General features: G+C 41.0%; 3 protein-coding genes and 1 non-coding gene across 6 annotated transcripts; 1 reads left to right on the plus strand and 3 right to left on the minus strand.

Annotated features, from left to right (window-relative positions):
• Nucleotides 1-1,703: 1,703 nt before the first annotated feature.
• LOC125012114 (cytotoxic granule associated RNA binding protein TIA1-like) lies at nt 1,704-12,302 on the minus strand. Of its 2 annotated transcripts, none has more exons than XM_047591801.1 (12): nt 12,040-12,302; nt 11,188-11,284; nt 10,850-10,948; nt 10,045-10,099; nt 9,736-9,823; nt 8,117-8,192; nt 7,649-7,757; nt 7,470-7,565; nt 5,666-5,750; nt 5,151-5,289; nt 4,542-4,690; nt 1,704-3,091 (listed from the first exon to the last, which is right to left on the minus strand). In XM_047591801.1, exons 1-12 carry the CDS (start codon nt 12,066-12,068, stop codon nt 2,953-2,955), a joined length of 1,161 nt encoding a protein of 386 aa, XP_047447757.1. In that variant the 5' UTR covers nt 12,069-12,302; the 3' UTR covers nt 1,704-2,952. The 2 variants fall into 2 exon arrangements, with proteins under 2 accessions (XP_047447757.1, XP_047447756.1); XM_047591800.1 differs by having other exon boundaries at nt 4,542-4,693; nt 12,040-12,282.
• Nucleotides 12,303-12,625: 323 nt separating this feature from the next.
• trnag-ccc lies at nt 12,626-12,696 on the minus strand. The gene has a single exon. It is a non-coding gene; the product is annotated as a tRNA-Gly (tRNA).
• Nucleotides 12,697-13,749: 1,053 nt separating this feature from the next.
• rchy1 (ring finger and CHY zinc finger domain containing 1) lies at nt 13,750-17,802 on the plus strand. 2 transcript variants are annotated; one of them, XM_047590857.1, is made up of 9 exons: nt 13,750-13,862; nt 14,610-14,729; nt 14,906-15,021; nt 15,217-15,320; nt 15,435-15,479; nt 15,575-15,633; nt 15,767-15,796; nt 16,374-16,494; nt 16,620-17,802. In XM_047590857.1, exons 2-9 carry the CDS (start codon nt 14,650-14,652, stop codon nt 16,833-16,835), a joined length of 771 nt encoding a protein of 256 aa, XP_047446813.1. In that variant the 5' UTR covers nt 13,750-13,862; nt 14,610-14,649; the 3' UTR covers nt 16,836-17,802. The 2 variants fall into 2 exon arrangements, with proteins under 2 accessions (XP_047446813.1, XP_047446812.1); XM_047590856.1 differs by having other exon boundaries at nt 15,242-15,320.
• Nucleotides 17,332-19,631, minus strand: LOC125011639. The gene is made up of 3 exons (XM_047590858.1): nt 19,499-19,631; nt 18,685-18,767; nt 17,332-18,598 (listed from the first exon to the last, which is right to left on the minus strand). Exons 2-3 carry the CDS (start codon nt 18,745-18,747, stop codon nt 18,032-18,034), a joined length of 630 nt encoding a protein of 209 aa, XP_047446814.1. The 5' UTR covers nt 18,748-18,767; nt 19,499-19,631; the 3' UTR covers nt 17,332-18,031.
• Nucleotides 19,632-20,723: the final 1,092 nt, after the last annotated feature.

Raw genomic sequence — 20,723 nt, forward strand, 5'->3', positions numbered from 1 at the left:
AGCAAGTGAAAATGTCGTGTTGATGTGTCAGAAGCAGGAAAATGGGCAAGTGGAAGGATCAGAGAGACGGACAAGGATCACATTGTGATGGCTAAATGAACGGGTCAGTACATCTTGTGGATTGCCAGTTTGCAGCAGTCGAGAAGTGGTCCAAGGCAGGAAAAGTGGTGAACCAGAGACGGGCTTGTGGCCGGCTCAGCCTCACAGATGAATGTAGGGAGAAATGGCCGGCCACTGTGGTCGGATCCAAACATGCTACTGGAGCTCAAATTGCTGAAAACGTTAATGAGGACTCTGAAAGAAAGATGTCAAAACACACAGTGCTTCCATTTATTTTTTATGGATGTGGGCGGCTTCAGTCCAGTTCAGGGCACAATGGACTGGACCACGGAGAAATGGACTGGCCTGGTCTGTGAGTCGCTTTTTCTTTTGCATCACGTGGATTGCAGAGTGTGTGTGTGTGTGCACTGAGAACATATGGCACCAGGACACACTATAGGAAGGAGGCAACTCAACAGAGGCAGCGTGGCATCGAGAGACATCAGGTCCTGACATCGACGTAGATGTTACCTCGCAACAGTGTGTACGATCGTGTACATTCTGTGATGGAAACAGTACTCCCTGATGGTAGTGGTCTCTTCCAGCAGGATAACGTGTCAAACGTCTCAAAGCAATAATGGTTCAGGAATGGTTTGAGGAACACTACGATAGGTTTTAAGTGTTGACTTGAATTTCCCAGATCTCAAACCAATCCAGCATTTGTGTGATGTGTCCCAACCTGTAACGTTCAGTACTTTAAGGATCTGCTGCCAACATCTTGGTGCCAGATACCACAGACCACCTTCAGAGGTCCTGTATCCATCCATCTACCATATTTTCCCCGACTATAGAGCGCACCTCAATATAAGCCGCACCCACAAAGTTTTTAAAAAAAATGGAAATGTACATATATAAGCCGCACTGGGCTATAAGCGGTGCCTGTAACATAAAAGTGCTGATCAAACAAAACAGAAAAGTTATTGGTTGGTTTATTCATCCTCCTCCTCCTGCACTGAAACCACTGAAGTCATCTTCTTCAGTGTCGGAGTTGAACAGCCTCAGAAGAGCTTCGTCACATACCTTTTCTGTGTCTATGTCAGTGTTGCTCTCCATGTCGCTGTCATCCCGGGCTAAAGCTGGCTGAAAATTATGCTTTTCGTATGCGGCCAGTTTTTGTGAAGGATTTATAGCAAAAAAAATAAATAAATAAAAAATAATAATTCACATAAAAGCCACGATTTTGCATAAGTCACACGGTTCAAAGCGTGGGGAAAAAATTTGCGGCTTATAGTCCGGAAAATACGGTAATCTAATCTAATCAGTGTCAGGGCTGTTTTGGCGGCAAAAAAGGGACTTGAAGAATATTATTGTATTCATAAAGTTATGGCTGATACACCACAAAATCACAAATTCTGTATGATGTATGTAACAGACGACTGCCTCAACTGCACTGCGTGAAGAGCCGTACTGCAGCTCCTGCTGTTGTGAGGCTGTTCAACCAAACCTGCCCATATGTAGAACTTATGCATTGAATTGTTATTTATTTAATGTTCACTTTTTTGTCTTGTGCACCGCCTTTACTATATGTTGCGATAACACTGCAAATTTCCCTGGATCGGAATGAATTAGAGGATGACCTTATGAGGAAAAGGCAAACAACATGGTGTGGTTTATGTGCATTAGCATTTTAATTGGACAAAGCAAGAAAACATGATTACAGTAGCAGAGTCGTCAGTTCTCAGGGCTAACACCTTTCTAAACAAAAGGGTCTGAAAATGTCTGTAGGCACTGCCTAATTAAAAAGAGTACGTTGTCAGATAAAAGAAACCAGCTCTATAAGGCAACAGTTACAATGTAGGCCTCCCCATTTCTCTGGCAAAGAAGAGCAAGTGTAAAGGTTGAATTCACTCAGATTTTTGATATAAAATACTGCTGTTTCAACAGATCTTTAAAAAACATCACAAGTGTCAAACATGTTCACCCTTTAGTATTTGAATTGTGTTAAATTTTAAGTATGCACTGCATGGCAATGCCGTTTTATCCCTGCACGGAAGAATCGTGTGTTGCACTGTGCCAGTGTCACATTATGATAGTGCCACTCTGCTACGTACAATGGTGGAGTTAACTGTCGAGTTGTCAAAACAAAAATGAAAGCAAGCACCCACAGTTAACAGTAGCATTTTACTTACATCGTTTCAAATGAATGGTTATTTACATGTGGTGAAAAGATTTGAGGCTGTCTGAAAGATATGAAGGAGAAATGGAATGCAAAAAAAAAAAAGGAAACTCTTGGTAGTCAAATTTGTCTAGCAAGTAGAAGAGGAAAAAACTGTGCAATATTTATCTGCCCTTACAGAGAAACAGCAGTGGCAACAATCCCTGCAATTGATTTTAATCCAAGAGAAAATTAGAACAAATTAAACAGATTTCCATTCCTCAAATAAGAACTAAGGTTTATAACTTAGCATGACTCAGACTTTTAAGTTTCTTTAAAACAAAACAAACAAAAAAAAAAACTGTGGCTGTCTGAGAAGATCGATGTGAAAATGGAAGCAATTTGTAAAATCCAGAAAAAAAAAAAAAAAATCCAAAAGTTTTTCCTTTACAGTTTTATACTCATTTACAGTTAACTTAAAACGGTAAGAGCCCTGGTTCATGGCCAGTCTTGCCTGCCACAAGGGTTGTAAATACCTGTGTGGGTCAAATCCCTGCTCCCTGGCTCCCATTACCTCAACCCCCCACCCCAAGAAACCTCATTTACATCTCACAGACGTCGACCTTGTCTTTAGGTTCGACATCCCAGTAAAAGTCTTAGTCCTGCCACAAATGGAGGCGTTGTTACACAGCCCCGCAGGGCACCGTACAGCCAAGAAGAGGCTGATGGTTGACAAAATCTCCCACCCTGCCCACTTATCAGTGTGTGGGGTATCCTGCGGCTCCCATACCTGGCTGGTTGGCTAGCATACTCCCATTCAATCCCTGTGTAGGCTCCATAACCCCACCGTTACTGATGGCGCTCATGCCAGTCCACCCAGCACTGGCCGGTAAGTGACTGCAAAAAACGAGGTCGAGAGAGAGAGAGAGAGAGAGAGAGAGAAAGACAAAATGCCAGCAGGTTAGAAGAGACAAGGCGAAAGGGAGCAAAGGGACGGTTTGTATTAGAGCTACTAGAATCTGATCAGGCTAGAATGAGAACAGGAAGGCAAACAGAGTTATCAGAGGTTGTGAGGGTGAGGAAGGCTGGGTAAAAATCAAGCTAGCAAAAAAAAACAAACAAAAAAAAAAAACAAAAAAAGAAAGATTTTTTCTGGAGGGACCAAAGGGAAGTGTCATTTGACTATAAATGGGTGGACAAGCAGACAAAGAGGATAAAGGCTAAGCGCAGAAAAGCTAAATACTCCCTTCAACCCCCCCACCCCACCCCGCCGCTAATATCCATAAGCCTACAGAGATGAGCAACACCGGTCACAACAGCGCAGACCCGTCTTCACTTCTCTTTACATTTGGCCACCAAGCATAACATAGAAGTTCTCACCAGTTTCACATCATGTATTTTAAGGCGTTTATAATTCATCTTGTAAGTTCAGTGTGGAGTTAAAACAGCTTATAGAGGATCGAGGTTTATCACTAAATTTCAAGTCAAGAGAGGCCTTAAGACTTTTACTGTACACTTATCTACCTCACACCTTTGTGCAGAGTCTATTTATACAGCTGTTTGCCAAGAATGTTAGACAGCCAGTGACATATGGCTTCCTCTTTATTTTTCTTCGGTGCACACATCATCACTGCACATAGGCTGTCTAAGTAAAAACAAAATTTGATAACCTACAAATGATATTTAACATGTCCTACTGACATCCATGTACAGATCAAATCATCAGTAAAAAATAAACCAGAGAAATCAAAAAGAAAATGATGTAAAAGGCGACAACATGAAAGCAGATACACATCTCAAAGGAACAATCTTTACACAGTAGGCAATCTTACACAAAGGGAAATGTACTCTTTATTGCAAACTGTCCGTGGAAGTGGACAGAGAGTGAAAACTTTTGCTTTGAGCATTCACCATTTTTTGTGGTCAGTCAATTTAGTTACTTACGGAAAGTCAGAATTTAGCTTTGTACATTCATTGTGAGATATTATGGGCCCTGTTTCAAGTGGCAAAAATATTTTGAACAAAAAGCCTTCGGGAATTATGATGTGCTGCGCACAACGAACAATAAGAACACACTGAAACATGCTTAGCAACAAAATCAAAGTTCAGATGGCTCTGTGTGTGTGTGTATGTGTGTGTGTGTGTATGCTTAATTCTTAATCTTCACAAGATGAACAAGGTGGGGGGGAGGGGCTGGCGAGGGGGAGGTGGAAGAAGGTGGGGTTGGGAGGAGGGACGCCAATGCTCCCTCCTGTGGCCAGAGCTGGCTTTGGCTGGCCGGGTCTCTGGTGGTGCTGCAGTAGGAGAAGGCGGTGAAGGGGAGCCTTGTGCGCACCATGCTACTTACTTGAAGCCCTGCTGGTTCCAAGCCTGGCCATAAACACCGTAGGTGGGGACCTGCCACCCATTCGGGACGTACTGGCTGATCTGGGGCCCGTTGCCGTACCACTGGCCCCACTGGCCATAGGGCTGAGCTGCAGCGAAGCCCATCTTGTTCTGCTGTAGGATTAAGCACAGAAAGTATAGCTTAACAATAATACACCCTGTCAACACAATCATTTCAGCAGCAAAAGACAAAACTAATGTGAAAATAAAAGACAGGGGCCTTTCAAATATAGTAGAGAGTAGTTCAACAATCTCTCTGCTGTTTGTCTGCTTTATTTACCGGGAAACTTCTTGACTTTCTTTTCCTGTAGTGAACTGGACAAACTGGTTCATGTCCCTTCACAACGAGGACGGCTCTTAATGCCTTTTAAACGACACGACTACTAGTTCATGTGCTAAATGGCCACTGTCTCTGATTATTGTCACACTGAAGAGCACTGAATAATCACTACGTTCATTATGAAATCCATCATTTAATGTTGAACATATATTTAGTCACAATGCACTGGTAAACGTCAAATGTGACACTTATGTTGCCTTATGAACTATGTAAAGTGTGTGGCGCCCTTACCTGGGGCACAGACATCTGCTGCATTGAGTTCATCATGTCCGGGGTCTCTTTACCCCAGTAGCATTTGACTATGTGGCCCTCTATTGAAGAGCCATTCACTGACACAATGGCATGGGCTGCTGACTCATGGGAGTTAAACCTGGGTGAAAACAGACAGCGAAAAAGAGACTCAGGAAACAAAGAACCTCATTTTATAGTTATATATAACATAGAAATCCTTCCTTTAATAGTGGCCACATGTGGCTGGAGATCTGCTCTATTAACAAACTGAGAGAAGAGGATGAATATTAATTAGAAAGTCTACTATGTCTCTTGAGAAAAATAACACTATTAATATGCACCTGGGACTAAGGCAGATATATCAAAGATCCTGTAAGTGGATGTGATGCATGCAGATATTGAAGCCAGATCTGTGGCTCCCACAATACTGCAGGTTTTCTCTGCTGCTAAATGTGTCATGTCATGATACTCTGACCTTGAAAGAAAAGGTATGGGGAAAAAAAAAAGAAACGTACCTCACAAATGAATAACCTTTGTCTGGAAAAACTCTGACTTCCATGATTTGTCCAAAGGAGGAGAAGGTCTGTCTCATCAGTTGCTCTGAAGACCAAACAGAAAGACAGGATCAGACATTGTTTCTAACTGGGTCGATGTGTTTCAGGTAAATGATTCCTGCTAGGAAGCATGTCATGTCAGCACCGCTCTGTCAAAATTTGACTAACAGCTTTAGAAAGATGCTGCTGAGCACAACAGCCATGGCTAAAATGTCACAATGGCTATAATACAGTGCATTTATAACTTTTCATTCTATTCAACATTTTCTCTTAAACCACAACCCCAAACTAATTACTTCATATATTACGTGCATCGGAGTCATTATAAAGTCAAGATGAGACACACTAAAAGGCCAGCGGCACAGGTAGTTCACAAATAAAACGTGCACCAAAAGGGTCCTTGGACAAAACACTGAACCTGAAACTGCCTTACCTAAAAGGTAATGGAAAAGGACATCAATGTGACACCATTTAATATCTCTAGATTCAAAATAAAGCATTATGACAAGAAGAGTGAGTTCTTCACGTCAGGACTCCGCTGTCCACTACACCTGAAGTAGTGTTTTAAGTGGGGAACCATCTTTATGACAACTGAACCAATTAGCTTTGCTTTTGGATATACCATGACCTGAATGACTACAATTCATCCTAGACATAAGGGAAATGACACTGGGAATTGTCAGGAATGCTCCAATGTTTAACATTACTGGTTAGTTTAAGTTAGAGAGGACATGAAACAATCAGAACAGACAGCAACATAGTGTGTGTGTACATAATTTAAATATAACACCAAAATAAGACATCGTAAAAATCAGCCATTTTAAATATAATCAGTTTTTTAAATACATTTATGATACATTTTGGGGCGTACTCTCTGCCATCTTTATTTTTCGTCACTCCCTACATCATCAGATGTGTTAGTTGGTTTGCTTGCTATTGAAGAATGTGCAGTTTAGGAGAAAATACTACGTCAGGACAAGTCAGAAAGGGAGTTTTTTCCATCAACTAACCCCATGGCCTACGCATCTGAGCCAGTGACAAGAAGGAGGGTTGAGACGCCCGTTTTTGCAGAGGATGATTAAATTAGCATTCCGTTGTTATGACTTTCCGCCTCACTCAGCGTGTCAGAGACAGTTTTAATTACTTTGCAAATAATAATTGATATTAAAAAATATATTTTTGATACTATTTATCCCAGGGGAGAAATTACCAACGATCTGGCGCCATTTAAATCAGACCCACCTTTGCCAATGAACACGTCAATGTTTGATTTAATGATTTCATTGGTCTTAAGTGAATAGTTCAGCGACATCTCGACTTTGTGCTCTAACATCTGTCCAAACTTTGAATTATAGCACATCCTTCACGGTTCTTCAGTGACAAGCGGCAGAAAAGGCTGTAAATCAAACTCATCTCTAAATCCCAATGTTTCACCCTGGATTATTGTTAGAGGACCTCTGTGTTATGACAATTATGGTAGGTAATTTGTGGTGTCATTTTTACTTTACAAATCAACATGGACGATTCACACGGGATTAAGGTCACAGGTCCCAGGTGAAACTAATCCTGTGCGAATAGGGCTTCATATAGGGCCAAGGAAAACCAGAGGAAAAAAGATTGTTTTGGTACGTGTGTGAACGTGGCCTTATTCTAACTGAAAGACTGAATAACAATAAAAGAATCAAATAACAGGCAACCCTTAAGCGCTCAGATATCCATCAGTAAATAACTTAGTGCTAGCCATGGACCTCATAGTATTCAGTACCTGTCAGTCCTGTGCTGACTCCACCACAGTACACGGTGCAGTTACTGGGGCTGGACTGACTCACTACTTCGTCAAAGGATAGGTGCTTGGAGTTATCTGAAAGAGAAAGACAACAGTACTGTAAATGTGCTGATCGAATATCCCAAGCAAACAAAATCTGCATATATGAGACAACGCACTTTCATAGGTAGTCTTTGGGGCGGGAGGCTTTCTTGTGGCCCAGTTAGTTCGAATCTGTCTGCCTCCTAACCACTGACCCCCCATTTGTTGAATGGCGTTTTCTGCATCCTGGAACAACGAAAGATTTTTGTTATTTCATCAAGAGACCTTCACAAATTATTTAATGTATCACCTCAGAACAGAGACATTCTCCAACCATTATGTCCTTCTCAATACCAATATGATAATTTAACTCTGAGTCACACAATTGCCAAATCTTGTGCCAACACTCAAAACTAACTTGCATATTGTCCACAGCAGTGTCACTAGCGTAGCATCCAAACAAATCTTATGTAGAAGCAACCCACATGAAAATTAACTACTGATAATATAAAACATCAACAGGGGATGGTTCGGTTCTTTAAAGCAGGTTTCATACATACTATTAATAACATTTAAAACCCCAGAATTACCACGATGATGCCTACCCATTTGTTGAAGAAAGACACAAAGCCATAGCCTTTAGATTTCCCTGTAGCCATGTCTTTCACAACCCGAGCATCTCTGTGGACAAAAACACCAACAGCATCAGAAATGTGTAGCAAAGCACAAACTCTCTACTGTGTTAAGTTTCTTTATGAAATTGTGTATTGCAATTAGGCTGCAGCAAACAATAACAAATCTATTATTTACCCTGTTAGGTGTAATACAGTATAAAAACTACTCGTCCCAGTTTTCTACAGCACAAATTCACTGTCTTGGGTACAGTGCCAAACTTTAAATATTTTGTTTAGCATCATAGATGATGTCTGTTAAAGCCAAGCATCCTGTGGCCTGTTGGATGTCACAGCAGCCTTTGACACGGTGCACCATACAGTTCTCCTGTCAGGGCCGAAGGACTACATTGGCATCCATGGTACTGCACTTAATTGGTTTAAGTCTTACTTGTCCAAAGAAACCTTTTCGGTGATAATCGGGGACTTTTTTCCTCCATTATACATGCTTCCACTGGGGTCAATCTTATTGTCTTTTCATTGTTATACAGATAACTTGCAAATGTATCTGCCAATGCACAGAACACTTGGTTTGATTGTATCGCTGACATTGAGCAGTGGTTTGCCCAAACTTTTAAATGGGGACAAGACAGAATGCATTGTGTTTGGGGAGTCTGAGTTACCAGGATTTGCTGCACAAAAGTTAGGCGTGATATTTGTCAATGCCATGAAATTTGATGAACAAATTGACAATGTTGGCAAGACAAAAAAATTTCAGTTGCATTTGTTGGCCAAAACCAAAACTTTGAGTTTTAAAGACCTTGAAAAAGCTATCCGAGTTCCAATTAGTTCAAGAGTAGACTGTTGTGATGCTTTGTGTACTGGGGTTTCCCAGTCTTCTCCAAGCCATCACCAGCTGGTGCAGCAACCCATCTTTTAACTAACACCAGGAAAAGAGAGCAAATCCCTTCTGTCCTTCATTCATTCAGTTGACTTCCAGTCCATTGTAGAATTGATTTTACACTTTTATTGTTTGTTTTTAAAGCTCTTAATGGCCTCACCCCATCTTATTTATCTGAGATGAGAGTTGTTCCTACGTTTGGCAGGGATTCGAGGTCATCTAACCAAGATTTACTGGCAAGTGCCCAGGTCAGAACTGAAACACTGGGGGTGCCGAGCCTTCTCAGTTGCTGCTTCCAGGCTCTGGATTTAGCTCCCCACTGACATGCATCTTATTACTGACCAGGGCCGTTTTAAATCTAAACTTAATACTCAACTATTTTAGTACCCATTAGTGTGGCGACACTTTTTGTTTTATCTTATTTTATTGTTCTCTTATCTTTTTATTGTACTTTTACTCATGTACTTTTTTTCTGGTGTGTTTTTAATTGTAACTGAAGTACATAACAAAGAAAATAAATCAACTGGGTTACAAATATTTATTTAGCTTAAAATAAGTAAGCAATTGACTGTTTTACCAAATATTTGATTACATTCTGTCAATTTAACTTCGTTAAAGGGTAAATCTGTGGACTGATGGGTGAGCCCTCTATGAATACATTTTCTGCGCATTCATGAAGGTTTCTTCTATTCTTTCCTAGCTTGACACTTACGATATCCTGCCAAATGGACCAAAGGCAGCTTTGACATCTTCTGTGGTTATTTCTGGGCTGAGGTCTCCGACAAAAACGTGAAAGTGATCTATACGGGGGAAAGAATTACACGTTTTAGATGTGCTAGACTTTACAGTGTTGACTCTGTTTCATATCCTTTCCACGACTTAACTTCCCCCCAACAATAACACACACACAATGCAAATCTAACTGATGTGAATTTTTAGCTTTACATTATATCAATGTTAGTGTGTCACATTTCCATTGTCATAAAGTACATGACCTGAACTCACAAAGACTTGTACTTACTACTTGTGTCTTTTTTCTGGCTGGTTGGCGTCGTGGCCCAGTTGACTTTGACTTCCTGCGGAGAGTGGAAGAGAAAGAACAAGCCAGGTGGGGTATGTTTACGTCATTTGGAAAAACCTGACCATCTAGAAGAGTGAATAATGAACTTTTGAGGTTGTGCCTTAACACTCACTTGCTTTTGTGTCTGTTGAATATCAAATTTTTATCTTGTATCAAATCTTAAATCCTCTAATATTGGAAGTGAATAGAACTCCTGGCTCTCAGTGTGGAATAAGAATTTAGCCAATCAAACACCTACGACAACTGCAATAAATGCATATGTTGCAATAATATAGATCATGACACACAAGCTCATCTAAACTGCGGTTGCGCAACTCAGTGCCACAGCCATTCGAGTTTCAGGTACATGTCCTAGCACTAAACTCATTATTTCACCATCCAACTCCACTTTAATAATCTTTTATCAGGCCCAGTGGTCTTCTAACTGTTGCAGGTGAAGAAGTTAATGGCTTGCTCTATTGTTATAGACAGCCTAGCCATACAGATTCCCTCCAGATTTCACATCAGGGACTACTGCATGATACTTATTAAATGTTGCTTCTCATACTTCACTTTGATCTTTATCCTTGGCTTCAGGATATTGTCTTTGTCATTTAGGACATCCTAGTTCTAACTAATGTCATATAAATGCCTACAGTTGACTAGTTTGTGTCTGTTTGTTTATTTTTAAATGAAGCGCACAACCTACATTTCCCACACCCAAATCCCACCCATCCCCACTCACCCTGTAGATACGATAGCTTACCTTACCCATTATTTTCCTTCCATTCATGGCTGCCAATGAGGCAGCAGCATGCCTGTGGTCATAGAACTCCACAAAACAGTACGGATCATTTCCAGCCGTCTGTCAACGGGAAAACAACACTGATACTCAGTAAACATTTAATTGCTGAGGATGATAAGACCTACTGTAGTTTGATGTGTCAGGTCTTTGTAAATATATACATATACACACACAACTGGGAAAAGTGGTGGAGATTAACAGTATCACACACATGTAAGACCACAAGAATCATAAGCAGCACTACAACCTGCCATACCGGTTCCTGTAGCCATACTCAAATATGAGGGAGTATCACTCACATCAACTATCATTTTACAGCTCTTGCAGGGTCCTATCTGTGTGAAGACCTGCAGGATGAGGGGCTCGGTGACATCCCTGGACAGATTCCCCACGTACCTGCAACCATGGAGAGAAACGGGGGAACTGAGTCTTTGTCAAACAGGAAGTAGCATGCAAACAAAGGCTAGTTACCCGGACTAGCTACGTCCCACAACAATTCCTAAAACATAGATTAAAAACATCAATGAAATGGGGTTCTGAGCTACTGGTAATGTTCTCTGTTTTGCACAAAAGGCCTTGATAGGGTCACCCCCTCGCAGGAGCTGCCCCATGCCGTCTCTCCGGGCGTTGACGTGGCTCGTTTGGGAGCTAGCTAAAGCCATGGCTAGCCGGTTCAAAGGGCCTCAGGCTGTGTGTTGGCAGCTAACGGCACATTAGAAAATTACATTTCCCGGCTACTATTCGAGTAATGCTAATTCAATGATAATAAGATAGCACGACATTTGTGAATGCGGTCACCATTAAAAGAAAGGGAGCTTAGAAGAAGTGACTTCCTAAAGGCGTTTGTATCTTTAGCTAATGATAGCTAACGATAGCTAGCCACTCAGTTTCATTTACAGGCAAATTATGGTTCCGTCTCTTTATACAGCTAAATGAAACAGAACAATGTCCACACAGAGTATTCTTTTTGTTTTATCACACTTACAGATGTCGACGTGACACAATAACCTTTCTTAAATAACCGCATGTCGGTCAACATGTGAATGTTATATAGCTTTTGATTGAAACAACAACGTGGAAACATTTCGAACGTGCTGTACTTAGACGGAGCCCTCTCATTCCAGGACATAGACAGGGCCGCAATTACTCACAAGGTTCTGGGTTGATCGTCCTCCATCATCAATGTTTAGTGGTCGCGTCCTGAGAGCTCTTTTAATCCAATGACATACAAATGGTTTGTGCTGAACTTCAGCGACCGCGAACGTAACGTGGCTATATCTACAATTTAAATGACTAAATCGTGGCCGATTCTGCTCTCACACACACCGCAGACAGCCTCAGTCTGATGCAAACAATAGGAAGTTGAAGATGGCGGAGGAGCGGCGTCAGCAGCAGCGTCAACCTGCGCGCTGAGACGAAGCCAAAATCAGGCGCTCTCGCTTCCACACACAAAGATGAGCCTCAACATCTGCACGACACAAGTGCTCTCGACAGTCAGTATAAGCTTTGCAGAGCTTTACGGTATAATATTTTCCATTGCACTATTCGTGTTCATTGCTTAATCGGCCAAAGTGCACAAACACCTTTGTGAAAGAAAAATCTGAATGCAAGTTGTTGGACATTGCTTACAATGCAAAGCAATAACGTTGTAGTTGGCAATATATTTAACATGTTGTGTAACATATTTGGTGTAATATAACTAGAGTGCAATATCGAGTTTTATTACAATAAAACACGTGCGCCGCCCGGGAATCGAACCCGGGTCGCAAGAATGGGAATCTTGCATGATACCACTACACCAGCGGCGCCCCATATTCTTTAAATATGACAGGACCCTTCTTCAAACTTGCTGGGAAAAAATATGCTGGATATGTATACATTTGGTTTTATCTAGGAAACACAGTTGCTTAAAGAAGAATGAAGTACAATTATAGGGTCCAGATTAGCAAACAAGACTGAGACCTCCAAACAGATTCATTGCTGTGATTGCAACCAAGTTGTACCAAAATACCTCTAATGTCATCGCCCTCAGCACAGGTTCCCTTCAGGCCTGTGTTCCCAACCCTCTGCTGTTCATCCTGATGACACACTACTGCATTCCAAGGTCTGCCACCAACAACATTGTGAGAGTTTGTGGATGATACAATAATTGTCATCAGGTACGACAACAACCTGGCCCACAGAGAGGAGGTGGAGCAGCTGGTGGGCTGGGCATCATTGGTGTGTCTGTGGAGGTGGTCAGCGGCATCAAGTTCCTGGGAGTGCACAGTACGTGCATCACCGACAACCTCACTTGGTTGTTCACAGACAAAGTGAGGTTGTCAGTGATGTGCACCTATCACTGGTCAAGAGAGTACAGAAGCATCAGAAGTGAGCCCACCTGCACAGAAGTCTTCTCACCATTTAGGAAATGGCACAAAAGCACTGTTTATCTCGAGCCAGGCAACACCTCCATGGACTGCCCTCCCTGCTGCCCCCTGGAACTAGATTCTGCAGTAAAATGAACTCCACAGGTTCTTTTACTTTATAATATATTGCAATTTATAGTGTGCTGAATGTAATCGTGTATTCTGCACACTGATTAAAACAACTGTTCTGCCAGTTCACAATTCACATTTGTAATCACCATACCCACATTTATAATAGTGCTGTGCAGAGCAAATATAGATAGATAGATAGATAGATAGATAGATAGATAGATAGATAGATAGATAGATAGATAGATAGATAGATAGATAGATAGATAGATAGATAGATAGATAGATAGATAGATAGACAGACGCACAATTGCTTTTTTCCTCACTGGCGAAATCAATCTATGCAGTTGTGAACAGTAGATGGCGGTGTGCGCTCGTTTTGGTCTAAGATCTGAAATTCGTCGCAAGTGAAGAAGAGTAAACCATTTCTGTAAGAAGTAGGAAACATGGCTTCCCCTGCGGGTTGTCGGCATTATGTCCGCAGCTGCCTGTTGAAAGTGAGTTAAGATTGTGAAATACATCGCATATGTTCGTCATTTCTGAAGGATACGTACGGACGTTGATTATTGCTTCAGTGTCGCTCCGCTGTACCGAGCAGTGCCTCTGTTCATCTCTTATAGCAGCCACGCACAGCTAGCTCGTGTATGGTTAGCAGGCATATGTGTTGGTGTCTTAACTATACACTTACTTGCCGCTTCATCAAGTGCACCATCGAATAAACGAATACCTTGTAATATAACAGCCCTGCACTAAACCGAAGCTTACCCGAGTGTTATGTTCTTCAGTTTAGGACAGCCAGCGCCACAAAGGTGTTCATTCAACTGGATTATCACTTTGAAGTATCTAGATTGTGGCGCTGTAAAACTGTATTGTATGCAAGCGCTTTTCATTTAGCCTAGGACACTGACTAAATAGGACTGAGGAAAAGAACACAAAGCATACCAAACAAAACAATACAATGCGAAAGTACAACAAAGTACAGCCGCCTTAAGGAAAACCTAATTGAGTCTATAGCTCTGTTACTTGAACAAATGCTGAATACTATAACCTTCATGAAGCTAAGGTTCAGTGCATGGCTGTTTTATTACAATATATTAGTTTTCGCTAGTGTACCTAAGGAACCAGCAAGTGAATGTACAATTGTGCAATCCTGAGGTATTGGCACAATCTGTGATACAACCATGACTAACATACTCATCACCGCCCCCTATATTCACATTCACTGATTCACTGATGTGCTGCAGGCACCTTGTTGTGGTAAACTATACGTGTGTCGGCTGTGCCATGATGCGGAGGAGAATCACCAGATGGATCGATTCAAAGTCAGAGAGGTGCAGTGCTCCGAGTGTCAAACAGTGCAGCAGGTAACTGGGAACAGCAGCTGTGCCTCATATGTTTCTTCTTCGCTATCAGTTGTAGCTGGACCATTCTGTTCTTTAATATCAGTTGTTTCCTTTTGGGTTTTACATTCTAAGTGTGTTGCAGTTTGCTCACATGGAGGAAAGCAGAACTGTAAAAATGTGGGGTTGCACTCTTTCAGGCGCAGCAGACTTGTGAGCAGTGTAACGCTCAGTTTGGGGAGTATTACTGTGGCATTTGCCACTTGTTCGACAAGGATAAGAAGCAGTACCACTGTCAGCCCTGTGGAATATGCAGGTAAAAAGTCCAATAACATATTCTTTTTCTAACTTAAGTCCAGTACACTATCACAATATGGATATTTGGGGAATGCAGTTTATTATTTCAGATTAAACGACCAAAGACAATATGGTGTAATGGTTGGTTTATTGTCCCAATGATTAATTTTAATGTTCATAAGCTGGCTGATGCTATAGTCAATAATTCTGTCAGTTTTCAAATGTTTTGATCTTGCCAGAATTGGGCCCAGGGAGAACTACTTTCATTGTGAAAAGTGCAATTTGTGTTTAGCCCGGGATCTGCGAGGAAACCATAAGGTGATTATCTTTCCTGTTCCTTCGCTGACTCACGCCCTCGTATGAATTCTGTTTTATGAGCAAATGAGCATCCTCACACTGCTTTATTCTCACATAATTGTTTTTATGTTTCAGTGTGTGGAAAATGTTTCAAGGCAGAATTGCCCAGTGTGTATGGAGGTAATAATAAACAGAGTACATTAAGACAGAGGGATTATGGGATTTTATACGGCACTGTTTTCTAAATTTTGATGTGAGTTTTTTCTTCTCTACAGGATATTCACACGTCCAGGATCGGAGCTCATGTTCTTCCGTGTGGCCATCTTTTACACAAGTATAACTCTTATTCTCTGAATAGGGTTATAGGATTGAGTTGTGCATAGTGTCTGTTTGTGTTTGCCTCTACTTTAATTACACATTAAAAATACATGATTAATAGTCATAACTTGTCATAAATTTCTTTGCAGGACCTGCTTTGGTGACATGGTCAGAACAGGGTAAGTTTAATGAGTCTCCGTCTCTGATAACTGTGTAGTCAGGTTGAATATAGTCTTGTTACAGCTAAGTAGCTGCATGGCTGATTGGGTAAAATTCAATGAAGTTAGCACCCCATTTGATGAGAATGAGACAAAAATACACACCAGAGGTGATAGCAACATTGGTGTGTTCATGTCCTGCTCAGACAATTACACATCCCTAAAATATACAGCACATTTCACATTTTAAAAGCGAAGACTGGTGTCAGACACAGTTCATGTCGTCTTACCAAGCTAAAACGTAATGTAAACATGCTCGTGTGAAATTTGATAATCTATTTACGTCTTGTTATGAGACTCTTGAGTTTGACTGGTAAACAGCAGTTCTTTCTGTCCCTACTGCTGAAATAAGTTATCCGTGGTGCCAAAATAAGGTCTGGGCTAGGAAACAAATGTAATAAATGACCTGCTGCTCGTATACACAGATTTTCAGTCACCCTGTTGCTAGAGTTTCTGTGAAGGAGCTGGCCGCTGCATGTGGAGGTACTGAATGAGGCACTTCACGGGCTCCACGTTATTTTTTCCTTTCTTGTTTCAGAGCATATCGCTGCCCTCTGTGTATGCACTCTGCTTGGGACATGAAGGACCACTGGGAACAGATGGACGAAGAGATAGTTCTGTCACCAATGCCCGCTGAATACCAAGGTGCCACTGTCAAAGTAAGGCCTCAGAAAATGCACCTGTATTTTAAATAAAGGTTAAAATCGTGGTCGGATTAATAATTGATGAGCTGCTATTCTTAGTCCAGTTGCTAATTTTTTGGAACTGGTTTTCTTTGCTATAGGTTATATGCAACGACTGCCAAGCCCACTGCACAGTGCCTTTTCATGTTTTGGGGATGAAGTGCAACGGCTGTGGCTCCTACAATACAGCACAGGACGGAGGACTCATCCAGCAGCCTCAGCAGGAGCAGCAGCCAGAGCAGGACACTGACAACGAGGCAGAAACCGACAGAGAGCCAGAGCAACAAGATCCACATGAGTCACCTACATCACATTAACACTATGAGCCAAACTCAAGTGGACGACATCTATACTTCTGACATTTGCCTGATACACTCAGCTGTAGTAACTTAGTGTTGAGTGTAACACTGTTATTAGGTTGTACATATACATATTATCTATTTTCTGTACCTGAGTAAGCGCTTCTCCCAGAATACAGTAGGTGAAATGATGAGGACACCCTGGACAGTTCAGCAGTCTATCACAGGACCACTTCTTCATCATCCACTGAAAATGTAGAACCATCTGACATTTGACCAGCATGTTTTTAGAGTTTTACACAGCTGAGTTATATCCCTATGAATGTGTTGCATTTGGGGACTGTGCCATACAACCTACTTAAATTCGTTCTATAAAATGGTGTGAACAAATGTTTCTGTTTGTTTTACACAACGCCTGTGGAACTTTGCAGTAATAATAATAACAACGTAAAATAATAATAATACTACTGAAACTAATAAAAGTAGCATAAATTTAACAGGATTTACAATATAGTAAGTTGGCAAATTATTTAAATTAAAGATTAAGCAAAAAAAGCAATATTCACAGGGCATCATGAGGTGGACTTGAAGCATTTAAATTAATGTTAATTTCCATACTTGTCTTCAGATTGTAACTTTGAGTTATGGTTAGCTTAAAAATAATCTTGAATAATATTTATTTACGTCTTCAGAAGTCCAGTATGTAAATAAATGTAATTGAAATTTCAATTATTTATGAATGAACCTCTAACCAGGTTTTTCATTTAAGCAAGACAAGCAGATTACAGTATTGCTTTGGAATTATGTTCTTACACCATCTTGTTTGTTGCGTTTAACTAATGTGACATCTACATCACACACGGCTTCTTACTGATCATAAACAAACAGGTATCATCATCAATTTCCTGTACGACTGCTGAGACCAATTAATGTATCTTTACCATGACTAATACATGCTCCCATTAAACAAAAACATTTTATGAAACACTCTGAAGCACTTCAGTCTAACAATTGCCAACATTTCCACTGCATTTAAATAGCACTTATGAACACTAGCACCATTAGATATATGTGAAATTAAAGTGAAAGAAAAGTGTAGTGTGAGTAAGTTGCTCATATGATGGTGGTAGCTCTTAACCATCACTAACTAACAGACCATACTGGTAACACAGGCTGAGATAAAACTAAATGTTCTAACACAGTTTGTGTTACGGTCAGATGTTGTCTCCTCTAGGTGGATCTGGCTCACGCGTCACAAACTGAAAAGCGATGCAAACAGGAACAGCAGTCAGGGTGGTACCGGTGGGGACTGGCAGGGGCGTGGTTGAGGAGAACGATAGAGGAATGGCATCCTTGGGGAATCCTTGGTATGTGGTGGCGACTTGTGGTTCAGTGTGCGCGTCTGGCAGAATGTGTGCAGTGTCAGTGTTAAGTGCAGCATCAAGGTCTGGCATGCCCTGAGAAATGTCTACACCCGGAGTCGTCTGAGAAGGATCGTCTGGCATCAGCTGTAAGGCGCCGTTGTCGGCAGAAGTTTGAGGGTCTTCGAGTTCTGGCAGGGCGGAGGTATTGAGCGCGACTGGAAGAGGTCCTCCATCTACAGAGGGAGGTGTGGTGTCCAGGGGGTTGCTCTCCTCTATAGCATTCGGCATATCTGTCTCCGTTAGCGCTGGCTCGGGGGGTTCCTGTGAAGGCTCAACATCAGTGGCAGTCTCCTCTGACGAAATGGACTCACTGGACTCGGATGACTTGGACGAATCCTCAGCATCATTCAGATCGATCTGTTTCATGAAAAAAGAACTAACGCAGGTCACTTTACGTTACATCTGACCCAGTGGTAAAATGTAGTAACGGTAAAGCTACTCACCGGTTTAGATGTCACAACAGACACCAAGAAGACGGCACAGAGCAAGGCCCCAAAAAATGCCATCGCTGACTTTCCTGTGTTTGCTGAAACAGAATCATGTGAAATTAAGAAAACATACAAATCTAAACATATCTTTATAGTTATAGCTGATGCCCCTCTTGCAAGTGTCTTTGGCTGGGGCCTGGGCTGAGTTACCCCAGTCAGCCACTCACATGAAGCTATGGATAAAGGGCACGACTGAAGAGGCCTTGACAAGATCTCAGGATTATTAAAAGAAATAAAAAAGACCAAATATCACAGGAAATAATACATGAGTGAACCGATGGAAGAATGAGACAAAGCCAGGTCACTCCCTCACTTACCAGGAAGTCTACAAGACAACATGGAGCTCAGAACTATTGTCACCAAAAGTACAAACAGGAGACACAAATGTCACACAATTGACAAACTTTCAGTAAAGTTTCCATAAAACGGAAGTTCAGGAGATGGCAGAAGAGCCACGATTTATGTTGTGATATTATTATAAACCTAAAATCACTGATCGTTAATCATTCTTTATCCAAAAAGTATCTACTGTATTAAACTTAGACTGACTTTAAGGGAAGGCACCAGGGAAATTACTTGGCCACAGTAATTTAGTTGCACATAAAAGTAACACTTTTAAAAACCTCAAGTAAAAAGAAAGATAAAATAAAATAAGATTAGTTTGATTACACAATGAAATGCCTGTCAGAGAGAGAAAGGTGATGTTGTTCTGCGCAGTGATCTACAAAAAAACACAAGTAAAACAGCATTGTTTTGGCATTAAGCTTACCTTGGTGTTTTGAGTATCTTCTTCTCACCACTGAACCTCCAGTCTTATTCTAAAATGTGACAAAAGCAATGCAATAAATGTTCACCTCTCCTCAGTTGTGAATGAACAATAGAGCTCCTGAGTTGTTCAACATTTTATACTCCTGCCGCTGTGCGTGTGGGTACAACATGCCACACTCCACCATTTGGTTCATATTCCGGGCGATACTATATAAAATGTCCACATTCACTAACCATCAAAGCCAGGTCATTAAACACCCTCAGATACAGCGAAATTAGAGAGTTCTTCACGGATGATAAAACAATACAAACATCAGATGTGCCTATTCTGAGCAGAGTAAATATGGGCTTTGGGGTTTTGGTGTGAACAATGGGAAGAATCCGGTTTAGACTTTAAATATATCTATAAGTCATCAGAAATGCTCCATGATGTCTAACAGTGCATACTGTTCTCACCGACAGCATTACAAGCTACATACATTATTTAAGCTGCAAAAAATATATACGTTTTTTTCTCTCTTTCCTCAGTATGTCATCTTATCATAAATTTCTTAGGCTTTTGTTTCTGTAGACACTGAAATATTTGTTTTTTTTTCCCTCATAATTTAAAATGACAGTCAAATAACAGAGAGGAGTAAGTCAGGAATGTGGGCACTAACACACAGACTGATGGTGTTGGTTAAGGCCGATTAGACCTCCATTTAGGTCCTACATGCACCAACAAGAATGGTAAATTCTTCCTATGATATAAGTATTACTTACATTTTCTATGTTCACTAATGTCAAATCAGCCACTGAGAACTTGTTCATTAAAAAAAAAAAAAAAAAAAAAAAAAAGTAGTTGACCATGGAGTGATAGAAACTGGCCTAATCTGATGAATCATGTTTTAAGATGACGTGGATGGCTGAGTGCATGTGTGTGTCACTTACCAGGTGAACACAAGGCACCGGGATGCTCTATGGCATGAATACCAGCTGGCACGGGCAGCGAGTTTAAGGTGTGTATTCTCTCTGAAATCATAAAATGGTAATTTACTGAACTTGATTATGCCAAGACAAGTTCACAGTAACATGGACTGCTTGTGCTCAGGTATGTTTACAATGTTTGCTCCTTTATACTGCAATGCCAACTTTTACATATTTCAGTCTAAACCAAAGATTAACAAAACAGTTTCATTTTTGCCACTGACCTGATGAGAAATTTAGCCTTCGCAGATTGAAAGATT

This window comes from Mugil cephalus, chromosome 8 (assembly GCF_022458985.1).
Source record: "Mugil cephalus isolate CIBA_MC_2020 chromosome 8, CIBA_Mcephalus_1.1, whole genome shotgun sequence".
Lineage (NCBI taxonomy): Eukaryota > Metazoa > Chordata > Actinopteri > Mugiliformes > Mugilidae > Mugil > Mugil cephalus.

Coding starts and splice junctions, on each gene's coding strand:
- LOC125012114 (XM_047591800.1), bottom strand. CDS start 12,068: ATGATGGAGGACGATCAACCCAGAACCTT. Junction 7,566..7,648: donor CCCAAAGACTACCTATGAAA/GTGCGTTGTCTC, acceptor TTTCTCTTTCAG/ATAACTCCAAGCACCTATCC. Junction 5,290..5,665: donor AAAGGTTATTCATTTGTGAG/GTACGTTTCTTT, acceptor GTTTTCACCCAG/GTTTAACTCCCATGAGTCAG.
- rchy1 (XM_047590856.1), top strand. CDS start 13,812: ATGGCTTCCCCTGCGGGTTGTCGGCATTATGTCCGCAGCTGCCTGTTG. Junction 14,730..14,905: donor AGTGTCAAACAGTGCAGCAG/GTAACTGGGAAC, acceptor GCACTCTTTCAG/GCGCAGCAGACTTGTGAGCA. Junction 15,797..16,373: donor GGTGACATGGTCAGAACAGG/GTAAGTTTAATG, acceptor TTCTTGTTTCAG/AGCATATCGCTGCCCTCTGT.
- LOC125011639 (XM_047590858.1), bottom strand. CDS start 18,747: ATGGCATTTTTTGGGGCCTTGCTCTGTGCCGTCTTCTTGGTGTCTGTT. Junction 18,599..18,684: donor CTGTTGTGACATCTAAACCG/GTGAGTAGCTTT, acceptor TTCATGAAACAG/ATCGATCTGAATGATGCTGA.